The sequence below is a fragment of the Staurois parvus genome, unplaced genomic scaffold (genome assembly GCF_062004578.1).
Source record: "Staurois parvus isolate SC_StPar_1 unplaced genomic scaffold, SC_StPar_1.0 ptg000098l, whole genome shotgun sequence".
In the NCBI taxonomy this organism is placed as follows: Eukaryota; Metazoa; Chordata; class Amphibia; order Anura; family Ranidae; genus Staurois; species Staurois parvus.
The window spans coordinates 3,430,001-3,444,221 of NW_028317894.1; the positions used below are offsets into that span (position 1 = coordinate 3,430,001).

A 14,221-nucleotide genomic window follows, 5' to 3' on the forward strand; every position below is an offset into this window, starting at 1 on the left:
TACACACTGTTAAGTTTGCTTTGCTACAGAACTTATAACCCATGTCGCTTCCATCATGCTGTGCAGCATCTCAAAGCTCCAATAGAAGTCTATGGTGTTGTTTAGACTTGCATTGCTGTCTGAAGCACGATATGCTTTCAAATTGCTTTTCTGACATCAATACACAGAGGGTGAGCAAGTGTTGTATAACCTCCTCGCTGCTTGCTTTTACCCCCTAATTACTAGACAACTGTGCCTCAGCCACGCATGTTGTACGTGGTGTGTCGGCCCATTGCTGTGCGGCCCCATTTAGTTAAATGCATGACAGGGGGTACAATTCCTGCCACAAAAAAAAACAAACTATTGTGGCCACGGCATGTGTACACCCCCGGCCGCTGCCTCAGCAGCAACAGGGAGCAGTTGAGGGGAAGTAAAAATGTGACTCAGTCACAGGGTTTTACTGGCATTCAATCACACGTATTAACAAGGCTTATGATAGCACTCCCTAACCGCACCTGCACTGCAGCTGATGAGGGGTGCATATTCAGTGTTAGCTATATTTTATGTTTACTTCTAGGCTGTGGTGTTCAGTGTACTGAGCAGGGGGTGAATGTATGGGAAATGCACTACTGGGGGGGAGTAGCAGGAAAGTACTACTGAGTGGAGGAGGTGAATTTTGTGTGTGTAGGGTGGTGATAAAGTATTACTGAGTTGGTGGAGTACCACTGAGTGGAGAAGGGCGGGGGGGTTGAGGGGTGTATTGAGCAGGGTGATGGGGTACATACTACTGAGCAGGTGGTGTACTACCGACTGGGGGGTGGGTGTTTGGGTGGGGAATAATGTTGAACTGAGCATGAGGGGTGGGTACTACTGTGCTGGGATAGGCTGATCAGCTGATCAGGAAACTGCAGAGTGGGGTATCTACTAAAAAGGGGTATTACTGAACCGGAGGACCGCTGAGTGGGAGGTACTATTTAGCCACCAAAATAAAAAACAAAAACACAAAACAAACAAGATACCACACCAACACCTAACCACACCTCAAAGCTGGCAACTTCCTCATCATCACTTCCCATTTTACATTATTTCCTCTAAAAACAAAGAGAAAACCAACACACACAGTTGCCAAGCTTCATTAAGGCTTCATAAAAAGCATCCAAAAACACATAAAAAAATCCATGCTAAAGCAGTTGGGGCTTCAAAGTGTGTTACTAATCAAGGTCTTAATGTTAAGAATTTGCGGTTATTGAAGCAAAGCATGGAGGTGGGGTGGGGGGTGGGGATTAATGTGAATCTGTGCACAGAAAACATTAAAAAACACCAAAGTTAAAGGAAACAAAGAAGGTATCACAGGAAACCTTTGCCTTCTGCATATTTCCTTGCAGTACTCCAAGATGCCAGTAAAAACACAAACTGAAACACAGACATAAAGGTAAATTCCCCCTGCGCTCCACAAGTGATAAAATAAATACATGTGCATGTGCAAGCTGTTTTCACCTTTTCCTTATACCAAAGGTTGCACAATTCATAAATAATAGTGATGACGCGCTATGCATAAATAACAATCAAATTCTATATTTACGAAATACAGTGTATCTGTAATCAATAATGAACCATGACACTTAAATATAAAAGTGCAAAATAAATAAACTAAAATAATAATAACACATGGATGTACATATAATGATAAGATAGGTGTTAAATCAAAGTGACTGGTGCTATTATTCCACACTTGAAAAAATACATATGGTGATAATGTGCAAACAACAGGTCAAGTGATGAGCTAAAATGAATGTGCCAAGAAAAACCCCCAATCCCAAATGTGGGATTTATTGGCCCTGAGGAAGCCACGTGGTAATCGTGGAGTAACACGTAGAGCGCAGTGACGCATTTCCGGTTGACGCCATCTTTATACACCCAGTGTCCTACAGTACACCCATAGTACATGGGAAACCGCTTGCTTGTACCTGCCTAACTGTGAGTGTCCATTTGGCGTTCTTATTTGTAATTTATTTAATAAATAGTATTACACTATGGAGGTCTCTTCTGTTTACTCCTCTATGGCCCTGTCCCTGTCATGTACCTTTGAGCTTTGCTACGGTGACCATTACCTGAGGGGAGAATCTGATCTGTCAGTGGAGGTTAAGTGGAGCCATTGGAGCCAGTTGTATATGATTCCTAATGGTGTAGAGCACCTGCTGTTAAAAGCGTTGTGGCCCCTAGGGGTCGCAATAAGGAGGTGAGGAGGCACTCTAGCCACTTAAGGATAGTGATAGATTAGAGTGTTTCATGAGCACGCATTACGGTTGGAGTGGAATATTGAAGCACAACATTTGCACACCAATTTTGCACATATTGGTTTGCACTATATTTTGGACTTTATTTTTTGTCATTGTTATATATTTATACATTCAGTTTGATATTTAGTTTGTAGTTTGAGCACTAGTCACAAAGAGAGTGCATTGTGTGGTACACCACCAATAAATCCCACATTTGGGATTGGGGGTTTTTCTTGGCACATTGTTTGCACATTATCACCATATGTATTTTTTCAAGTGTGGAATAATAGCACCAGTCACTTTGATTTAACACCTATCTTATCATTATATGTACATTCATGTGTTACTATTATTTTAGTTTATTTATTTTGCACTTTTATATTTAAGTGTCATGGTTCATTATTGATTACAGATACACTGTATTTTTCGTAAATATATAATTTGATTGTTATTTATGCATAGCGCTTCATCACTATTATTTATGAAACACAGACATGCCATGCATCCCACAAAGCAATACCCGGTATCTGTATGGACCACCGGCAGTCCTGCAGTGGGGTGGTTGTGCTTTTCACAAAAGGGCTGGGATGCAGAGTGAAATTATACAGGTACATATGTTCTGCTACACAAGTCACTGTTTCCCTAAAACAGTGATCACTTCTAATGTGAGTAAAGATTCAATGCCATGTTTTTATGTTTACAAAGTTTTGTAAATTATAATTTTATAGTACAGTATATATTATTACAAAAAAATAGGCAGGGGTTAGAATCCCTGTCATTTTTTTTATCTGGCTGTGCCCTAAAAGTGGGGAGTCACCTAACGTCCTGTTGGAGAGACACAGGAAGTAAGCTAAAAACTCTTCAAAGTGTGAGAAAATCCCCTCTAGTTGTCACCAGACATGTCCCCATTAGGATTTCCCCTTATTTCCTGTTCCAGTGGCAAATATAACATTTTGCATTTCTCATCACTTTCCATCTCAATGACAAAGGTTATCAGGACAATCAGTGATAGTGAATCATCTAAGCAGGGACCTAGACTGCAATAAAAACCTGAAAAGGGTTCTAACGCTCTACCATTTTATACAAAACTAGAAACAATGTTTTTGCTAAAAGTACACTTTAATATGGAGCTTTCCTTTAATGAGTACCTGTGGCTAAGTGATGGATATTTAGGGACTAATCACACATATGCAATTTTCCTCTCTAATGCATTTTCTACTAAAATTAATGACCTCAACCAAGTAAATCTGAGACCAGGCTATGGGCATACATTTTATACATATTCTGAACAAGCAGTAAATGAGCTTTAAAATCACACTGATAGCTTTATATCTCTATACCTGCAGACATTGTGCACCAATTAATCCTTAAAGTTCATAACAGAGGCAATAAAAGAGGCAGCAAAGTGGCTAAATGGTTAGCACTTCCACCTGGCAGTACTAGAGTCGGTTCGTATCCCAACCATAGCAGCACATGCCTGGAGTTTGCATGTTCTCCCTGTGCCTGCGTGGGTTTCCTCCATGTACTCCAGTTCCCTTCCACACTCCAAAGACATGCTGGTAGATGAATTAGCTCCTTTCTAAATTGGCCCTAATATGTGTATGTATGAATGTAAGTTAGGGACCTTAGATTGTACGCCCCTTGAAAGTTAGGGACTGATGTGAATGTACAATATATATATATATATATATATATATATATATATATAAAGTGACTGAAATAAATAAATAAAAAGTACCCGAAATAAATAAAAATAAAGATAATAGTTCTAGTCAGTTTCTATGTAGTTTTAGCATTCACTGCTCCCTCCCCCAGCAGTGACTTGAATACCTTTTAGCCTTCTAATCTCTAATGTAAAACACAGAAGCAGCTGCTCCATGTTTCAATTAGGAGGCTGAAGGGCTGCCAAGTCACTGACAGGATAGGGAGCAGGCTAAAGCTGCTAAGGAGCTGACTAGAACAGACTTCAGTGCTTCAGTGATGAACTTTGAGGATGAATTGCTCCCACAGAACAGGGCAGGAGCCCAGATATTTGACAAACCCTGATACCAGAGGCAGCCAACGATCTGCCAAATTTGGGTCTTAAGACACAGGTCACTGGAAAGAGAAGTATACCTCATCATCTTTTACAGATTGGCTTACATTTACTTTGCTGCCCTTATGACAGGGTCCCCTTAAGAACTTACTTGAATGTTTAAAGCATGGCGACAGGTTCACTTTAATAATATAAGTAATGGAGTAATTTGTAATTTGTTTAAACAATGGGTTCTATTTTTAATATGAGATTTATAGATAGATGCCAACTGACTGTCAAAACTGAATGTGAACAATGACTTATATTGATCTACCAACATTTAAGCATATACAGACAGGAAAATTATTAGGGCAAAGAAGAAAAATAAAGATTATTATCCTGCACATCAACCTCATCACTATATTTTATACATTATTCAAGAAATACTATGAATACATAAAACCGAAATAAACAACGTGAAAAGCAAAGATTTTAACACATTCCTTGCATCTTTTGCTGCCAGGCCTAGATCTGAAGAATTATGACACCGTATTCAGCGATGCAATAAAAAAATAAGCTCTTTAATTAGATATAACTTATGCTGCAAGCCTTTTTATCAGATCACCTGCATTGTGGAATGGAGGCAAAACAGACAGCTCAGTGAACTTACCCTGTAGAGAGGATGGCACTTGTCCTTGAAGCATGGTGCCAAATGGGCATAGATCTGCAGGCTGTAGTAATAAGCTGCCAGCTGGAGAGACAGAGCTGAATGTGATTGCTTTTCAAAGCACTTGTTGGCATCTAGAACCTAGAGGAAAAAATATGACAGGCACAGAATTGACTTGGCTGAAGACAGCATGAAAGACTTTGATTTAAACCCTCCGCTACTGAAGTGGCATTAGTGCCATGTGTAATGCTTTACAAGAGACTAGAGCTTGGCTAATTATTGTCTTCATAACATAATCTTTAAATAATTATGTTGCTTACCAATTTGATTGTGATTTATTAGCACTAAATGGACAACACTACATTTCAGCATGACACCCCAGTGGACCTATAGTCCAGTGTTAACATAAAGCTGTATTAAAAAAAAGGACCTGAACTGTGGACACTGTAACCCAAAAAGGCGAGCACAGAGCAAAGGACTAGTCATCAGTATTTTCTGTAGGCTTTCTGCAGCTGACCTTTTCCTCCAATACTCACTCCTGGAGTTAACCATATTGGTAGAGGAGCAGGACATTTTCTACCTCACGTCAGAGTTTTCTCCCTGATGATCAGTGAGGGAACATTTTAGAAGCAGCAGGAGAGGTCAAGGAAGCACAGATTTTTTAGAGAGTATGAAAGAGAAGCAGAGAAATCCTTGCAACGCAGGTCCTCAGGTAAAGCTTCCCCTCCAACGAGAACAGTGAACAGGACAGTAGTGACATTAACAAATTTAATAGAAATACCATTCATAGACAGAACAGCCTCTTACATTGCAGATACAGTTATAGGGCTATTGGCACAGCAGTACTTAGGCACACTCAAAGAATGAACACTATTATTCATCTAGAGGAATTCAAGGAAAATGTACTTTATTTTGGATATTGCTAAGGCACTATTAACATTTCTCGATGCCCCTATAAAAAGTTTTCCTTTTAATTTTGGGTTAATTTTAGCTTAGCTTGGATGGATAATTAGAATAACATATGGCTGGAAATCCCTATCTTTGCTGGGCACAAAGTGGCTCCAGGTGCTGGTCACATAACCAAAAACCCAATGCTTTAGCCCTGGGTTAGCCCTTTGACCTCTACTAGAGGGAAGTACAAGGGTTAATATTTTTCTGGTAATTCTTTATTTAGTGATTCCACAATTGACATGGTACAACTATTAGCCAAAGGTTGTTGTACAGAACAGGTACAAATGAAATATATCCAAACAGCATATATCATAAAGATGTATCATAGATCTGCTACATGTTTCAGAACATACTGGATAATGGGATATGTCCGTTTGCAAAATATTCCTGTATTAGGAATAGCAAGTAGGTTGAGTGCAATATGAAAAGACATGTTTTCCTATAGTACTCCATGCATGTAAAAGCATGAAAAGGTGGGAAGTAGTGTTGTGGGGGAAGGAACGCAAGGACTAAAAGAACAGTAAGGAAGAGGAAATGAAGAAGAAAGTGAGAAGATAGAAAATAAACAATATAGATAAAATAAATAAAAACAGATGGTAATAGTCATCACAATGTCTTACATTTAGGGGACAGAAAAGGCATGTGTCAAAGAACACCAACAATCAGCTGGAGGACTGCGTTTGTGTGAGTCAGGAAGAGAGGAAAGTTCAGTATTTTTGTGTAAATTAGAAGTTGTTCCAGTAAAACCATATGGTACGAAACTTCACTTCCTTACATTTTAATGAGGCAGTGAGACCGATCCTCCGTATGATGAATCTCAATAACCACAGAGATCCATTGGCCAATGGACGATGGGAAAGTTTGCCTTCATTTTAGTGGTATGCAGGGTCTCGCTGAATTTAAAAGGTTAGTAAGTAGTGAATTTTATAGAGTTTCCTAGGTAGTGGATTGAGATGGAGAAAGGTGTCAGGATTGTCCCCAAGGAGGACTCCTGTCAGCTTAATAGTCAATCTATTGATGTCTTTCATATATGGCCATGACAGTAAACATTTCTATAATGTATGATGTAAGGTACCTCTTCCCTGATTGCACCTCCAGCACCTAGGAAAGGCCAAGGGGAATATTATTTGTAATAAAAAATATGTACCATATACTATCTGGACATAATTGTATATCTGATTATGCGAACAATAGGACAACTTGTGAGCAAAGAATAATACATAATCTGTCACAAGTTAGCCTCTTGTGTGTTTATTCTTACCTCCTTGCTGCTCCTGATTCCTTTCACATGTGTGTTTGTCTGTGCTCACCTGTGGGCGTCATCTGCTATCCTCTGGGTTTTATTTCCTTCCCTTCCATCACTTGCTGGCCCGCCTCCTAGTTTGCTTGTCTATATAAGGCATGCTCAGTCTAGCCCACTTTGCCTGAGCAACTTCCTGGTTGTCGGAGCTCCTGTGTGTTACTACTGTCTGAATCCTACATTGACTACTCGTGTACTGACCCCGGCTTCGTTCTCTGACTTTGCTTGTCTATCGGATTCCGTTTGTCTCCTCCCTTCATACTCTGCTCCCGCGAGCGGTCTCCTCTACCTCAGCTGGGCGTACCTAGGGGCCGCGACCTGGTCCCAGCTTGCTGCAAGTCCATCCCCACTCTGTGCCCTGGGGAACCCCAAGATGAGGATCAATAAGAGCTCACTACCACAGGTGCTGACATAATCCTTGTCCTTGTGTAAAGGTTTGTACCAGTTCAGGGTTTTCCATTTTTTAAGGAAGGGGAGTACAAAGTCATCAGCAGCGCTTGACGAAGTGCGTTAGGGTCCAGACCAGGGGGGGACTGACCATTTGGAAACTTGGGCACTGCCCGGGGTCAGTAGGGAGCCCCATGAGATGCCCCTGGTACCTTTATCATAGTCTTTTTTTTGAGTTTGGGCAAGGATACAAGGGCCCCATGATCCCCTATTGCCCGGGGGCTTCATGAGTTGTCAGTCCACCCCTGGTCTAGATTATTTTTGAATATTAGAACGTTAGGTTAACACTTGAGTATAAGCTGATTTACCAGGATAAATTTAAAACAGAAAAGGTTTAATGTCAGGTTAACTGCAGCTGAAATTCAATTTTGTTCAATTGAGAGTTGCAGCGGTATATGTAATTAAAGTTCCCCACATCCAAATGCGTGTTTATTGCATGTATTGCTTTATTCAACAGCTGGGTCTCATGTCTCACAAAGGCCGTATTGAAGAAAGAACCTTTAGCTCTACAACGTTTATCAGTCAAGGTGAGTATCAAAGGTTTTTAAGTACTGTGTCAATGTGTAGCTTGTTTTAGCAGACAGCATTTGTTTTAGTACATTTTCCTTCACTTTCTGTCACAGCCAAAAACAAGAAGAGTGAGGAAATCCTGGGGTGTCACCAGAGCTAGAAGATTTGGAAGATTTCCCTTCTATTCCATTTCTGATGTCAAGCCAAAATTTGGGATTTTTGTTTACTTCTACTTGCAGTTTGAACCGCATCCAATCCACATGACATGTGAAATAACATTGCTTCCTCTGGGGCCTGTTCATATATGCCTAGTGCACTGGCGGTGCGGATTCAGTGTGGATTGAAAAAGAGTCCTGTCCAATTTCTGAGCAGTGCAGTCCGGTTCAGGTACGAATTACAGGCTATTGACTTCTATTGGAAACCGCATATATGTGAACAGGATAAAATCTTGAGCCAATCCTGTCCTGAACCTGATGTAAACCTGACGTGAACCGCTGAACAACTACTGTATCAATTAGCTGTGAAACCTGAGCTTCAATCCGCACCACACATGTGTGAATCAGCTTTAAGATGATGACAATAAACAGGACAAAAGGAATCTCCCTAACAAGGGCACAGACAGCAACAAAACCTGCCAAGAATTCTTATTTCTATCCACTCTATTAAACAAAAAAACAAAATAAACAAAGAATACAACCCTTACATAGTATAGGTGACCTGAATTTTACCTAGATGTGCAATTGTCTGCATTGTCACAGGAAAAACAAAGAAAACCTGACACCGATATATACAGAAAGTGTCATAAATTCCTAACTGGAAAAACAAAAAAAGAGTCACTCCAACTTCTAGGCTGCTTCCATGTAAAGTGTTTATTGTTGAAGGTAATTTCAGTGTATTTCAGTATTTATTCAGTTTTATAAAGAGAAAGAATAGTTAAAACCCCATGTGTGTTGTGATGGCTATTTTAGTAATTTTTGTATAGCATAAATATATGGAATGATGCATTTTGGTTACCAGGTGCTGTTTTTAGAAGCCAGGCTTCCCCTATTCATATGCTAATGAACTCGACTGGTTCATGCAGCTTATGCAACAGGAAGCAATCTGAATACAAAGCACAAATAGTTTGAGGACTTAAAGAAGTAGGGTGCCTGGATAGAAATAAGGTTTTTTTTTTAATAATATACATTTCATACATACCTGCTCTGTGGAGTGGTTTTGCACAGAGCAGCCCCAATTTTCTTCTTCTCAGGTCCTACGCCAGTGCTCCTGGCTTTTTCCTTTGACCAGTGCCCCAAATAGCAAGCCACTTGATATGGGGACACTGGTGTGTGCCCGCTCCCAAGCCCCACTCTATGTGTCCATAAGACACATAGAGTTACGTCTTGGCCCCGCCACCTGTTCTATCCTCATTGGCTCACGGGCTATGATTGACAGCAGTGGGAGCCAATGACTCCTACTACTGTGTCTCAGCCAATGAGCAGAGAGGGACCCGGAGACAACCAAGGCTCCCATGCACATCACAGGATCAAGGGGTTCGGGAGAGTATTAGGAGGGGCTGTGGGGGGAACAGCACACAAAAATTTTTTTAACTTCATGCACAGAATGCTTGAAGGTAAAAAACCTTCCACCTTTATAACCACTTTAAGTAACTGTTTAGTGTACCATACCCCTATTCCTACTGCATACATTGCCCATGCTCATTTGCTAGGATGGATAGATAGCCTGTGCATGTGTATACTGTATGCACATTTTTTGATACTCTGTATGTTGTGTATACTATTCCTAAAATTGTAAGTAGGTAGTATGTATAGCATTTGTTTAGTAAAGCACAATAATACACTACAGAGTTTTTTATGCTTCCTTGCTTTACCACAAAGTAACCTTAAATGACAAAGCAAAACACCCTGTCAGTTTTGCTCTGTGTCCCATTGGGAAAATGTTACTTTGCTTCCTGTCTTAAAACACAACAGGAAGTGAGAGAAGATTACTCCAGTGGAAAGGATATCCTCTCTTTCACCTCTACTCCTGCTCTGGTGGCAACTCAATATGTTCAGCCTGAGGGACAACTGTGTCTGGGTCAAATACAGAAGGTGAATCTCCCAAGTAAGAAAAAAGACAGCAATAAAGCAAACTGACAGGGGTTCCATCCCTCCTCTAATTTATCCACAATGAAAAAATAAAATATATACACTTTAGGAGTAGCAGTTTTCACAGAGAAGACCTGTTCTGAACTCCTTATTCCTTGCATCATTGCTACTCTTACATCATCTCAAAATCAGAGCCACACAGCTGAACATGTACATGTGCAAGAAACTTGAACGGCAGTGGAGGAGGCAAAAAACTAATGTTCCTGGCTATCCACGTATGTAACATGATGGCTACTACTTGTGTATCATATGTTATGACAACACAGGTACCAGGAATAGGTCATTATACAATGCTACATAGGATAATGGTTTCAGAGATAAAACAAATGTGATTTATATAGGAAGACTTGCTTAAAATTGCCCTTATTCAGTAACCTCAATGTATCACCAATAGCAGCAAAAAAATATAACCCTTACAACATAAACTAAACGTACCTGTGGAAGAGCGAGCAGATAGGCAACAGACAGAGTGAGGTCGTTCGGCAAAGTGTCGCTCGCCAGCTGGAGCAAAACTGGAAGAGACAAGAAAACAAGAGTCATTACTGCTGCATACACAGCAGATTAAAAATACCCATTTGACGTAAAGGTGTGATAAGGCTACAGCGCTCATTACACGGCACATGGCATAATGATTTGCGTAATTTAAACGAAAATGCTAGTTGGTATGATTCATGAAGCGATCATGGACTATCAAACTGAAATGCTCCCTTACGTTAATTGTTAGGCAAAATATTTTCCCATTGCTGCTAAACACGAGAAAACAGATGCTGCGGCAGATTGTGGGAAGGGATCCTGCACACATTTCACAGGGATAATCAGTAGGTCATAAAATAAAACCAACCACTGGAAGAAAGTCGAGGATGTTTCAGGAAGAAAAGTGCCGGGACAGCAGAATTCCAGCACATGAGCCCATAAGATTTGATAGTCCCCATTTTTCCTAATAACAGTGACATCCTGTCACCCACCAAGTAGGGAGGGAGAAGTATTAAATTAGAGGCAGTACTGTAAGATTATAAAGGAATAAAGTATTGCTAATGTTTTGATTTAAAGGGAATCCAGAATAATGAAAACATTATTATCAGTGTTTCACAATGTTATAAATGTGTATGGTTGTATAACCCCAATTCCAAAATACTTGGGACACTGTAAAATTTACCTAAAAACAGAACAGAATGATTGGAAATCTCATAAACCCATATTTTATTCACAATAGATAATAGAAAACATATCAAATGTTTAAACTGAGAAAATGTACCAAAAATAAGGCAATTTTGAAAATGATAGCAGCAAAATGTCTCAAAGTTGGGGCAGAGCAACAAAAAGCTGACAAAGCAAGTGGTATTAACAAGGAAGAGCTGGAAGAACACTTTGCGACTAATTAGGTTATGTTTCAACAGGTCAGAGAGTCAGAGTGTCTCAGCAGTAATGACGGATGGAGGTTCCCCAATCTGTGAAAAGCTGCATCAAAAAAATTGTCAAACAACTTCAATATAATTGTCCTCAACATAAAATTGCAAAGAATTTAAATATATCATCATCTACAGAACATAATATGAAAAGATTCAGAGAATCTGGAGAAATCTCTGTGCGCAAAGGACAAGGCCCAAATGCTATAATGGATGACGTGATCTTCTTTCCCTGCTTCCTTTCTTTCCCTCCTACTCTTCTCTCCTTCTCTTCTTTCTTTCCCTCCTTTTCTTTCTTTATTTCCCTCCTTCTTCTCTTTCTTTCCTTCCCTCCTTCAGTCCAAAATGCCGGGAGCCTATTTTTTGTCCCAGCCTGGGCCTGGTGGTCATAGTGTTATTGCTGATCAATGTATATGTAAGAAGTAGCCATATTTGCTAGTGCCATGCAAGCTGTGCTTCTGGTTTAGCTTCACTGCTATGCATTAATATTTCAGGTTAGTCTGAATAGAGACAACAGACCTCCTATAGTATTAACTAAACTTTGTTACAGTGGTTGTAAACTTGGGCATAAAAATTAAAAAGATCCCCAGCAAGGCAACGCATAAAGTGCTAGTATGCATTGCATACTAGCACATTATGAAATACTTACCTTAGAGGTTTGCTGTCACTGCTGACAGGGCTTCCATCTTTACATGCTCTGTCTTCCAGGTTGGTGGGCTCTGGCTGTATGAATGGCCACAAGCTGTGATAATGTTATTATCGAATGTGCGCGAAGTCACGATCCCAGCACGGAGCTGAAGGTAAGGCATGGAAATGCTGTCCCTTCAGAGCACATGCAGCCAGTGACTTCACCTGCTTCCTCCCGTGTGAATACCTTCTACAAGTTTAGGAGATATTCACTGTATCTCCTGACAAGCCTTATTATAGTCTTCCCTGTAGATACAAGTTCAAAAGTGGATTTTACTACCACTTTAAGTATTCTTAACCAAAGACATGCTGGTAGGTTAATCGACTCCAGTCTAAATTGTCCCTAGTATATGTATAAATGTGAGTTAGGGATGATGATTGTAATCTCCTTGAGGACAGGAACTGATGTGAATATTTAATATATATGTAAAGCACTGTATAAACTGAAGGCGCTATAAAAGTACTTGTAATGAATAAATAAAATAAGGCAGAGATGATATTTCCCTGATGTACAGTTGACCAGTAAAGCTAACATATACAATTCTCTTTATGGAATACATTGATCACAATATTGATCAAACAAATAAACACCACAACAAAATTATTTTCAGATATAAGAACTTGTCCGTTGAAAAAAAGAAAAAGAAAATACACTAACAGCATGGCTGTAATGAAGGTCTTTGGGATTCCTGCCTTTTGTCAGCATCCTCAGCTTACTGGCACCTCTGAATATTAGTTGTTGCTGTCAGGAGCAGGAGAAGCCACCCTGTATCAGCTACAAGTTGCTCAAGTTCTAACTTACAAATGGCCATAGACTCACTCCATGCACCAGCATTGGCAACTGGTGACTGGCACAGCACTATCACATACTCATAAGGAAGATACATGCTCTTCCATATCTGAAAGGACTAGGTATTTCATTTGCTGACAGTAGCCAAACAAAGCTGTAGGGCAGTGAAAGAAACGTATGTGCTGCTGAGGAGGGGGTGAAATTAAAGGAAGCCTATTGATTTGCACAGCATGGGCAAAGCATATATTTGCTGTAAGGCTTTCCTGTCACTTTGAAGAACCAGTACAAAGTTGCTTGAGGTGGGGGAAAAGGTGGGTTATTCCCCATCCAAGAGAGTCAAAGTCTGCATATCCGAATGCTGTATGTTTTGAATGGCCCAAAGCATTGAAAACGCTGAGAAATGTTACATGCAGGTATCCAGAGTTAATACAAAGGAATGGTTGACTTCACATGGTACAATAATTACTCAGCTAATGTGCACTAGAACACACCATAGCTATGATTTACACTGATCTCAACTTATGACTCCCATAAAAACTGACATTTAGAGCTGATTCACACATGTGTGGTGCGGAATGAAGCTCAGGTTTGACAGCTAATTGACATAGTAGTTGTTCACAGGTTCACATCAGGTTTACGTCAGGTTCAGGACAGGATAAGCTCAGAATTTTATCTTGATCACACATATGCGGTTTAGAAACGGTTTCCATAGAAATCAACAGCCTGTAATCCACACTTGAACTGGACCGCACTGCGCAGAAATCGGACATGACTATTTAAACCCCACTGAATCTGCACCGCCAGTGGGGACATATGTGAACAGACACCATAGGAAGCAATGTTATTTCACATGTCATGCGGATTGGATGTGGTTTAAACCACATCCAATCCACATATATGTGAATGTGCACTAAATGGAAGGTACTAGTGTCACACAGTCAGGGTGCATGGCAGAATATAATCCCACTACCTAGTCTGTAGACTGATTAACATGCAAGTGGGAAAAGCTAAATAAATAGGAGAAAGTCTCTTAAAGTGCTATAT

The 14,221-nt window shown here is 40.1% G+C and overlaps 1 protein-coding gene across 2 annotated transcripts in view; it reads right to left on the minus strand.

Annotated features, from left to right (window-relative positions):
- NBAS (NBAS subunit of NRZ tethering complex) overlaps nucleotides 1–14,221 on the minus strand; it is a 1,021,307-nt gene that overhangs the window by 440,545 nt on the left and 566,541 nt on the right. For both annotated transcript variants that reach the window (XM_089671087.1, XM_089671086.1), the window contains 2 exons: nucleotides 10,730–10,806; nucleotides 4,943–5,080 (listed from right to left, as the gene is read on the minus strand). In XM_089671087.1, the coding sequence (XP_089527213.1) occupies nucleotides 4,943–5,080; nucleotides 10,730–10,806 (215 nt within the window). The remainder of the gene's footprint in view (nucleotides 1–4,942; nucleotides 5,081–10,729; nucleotides 10,807–14,221) is intronic.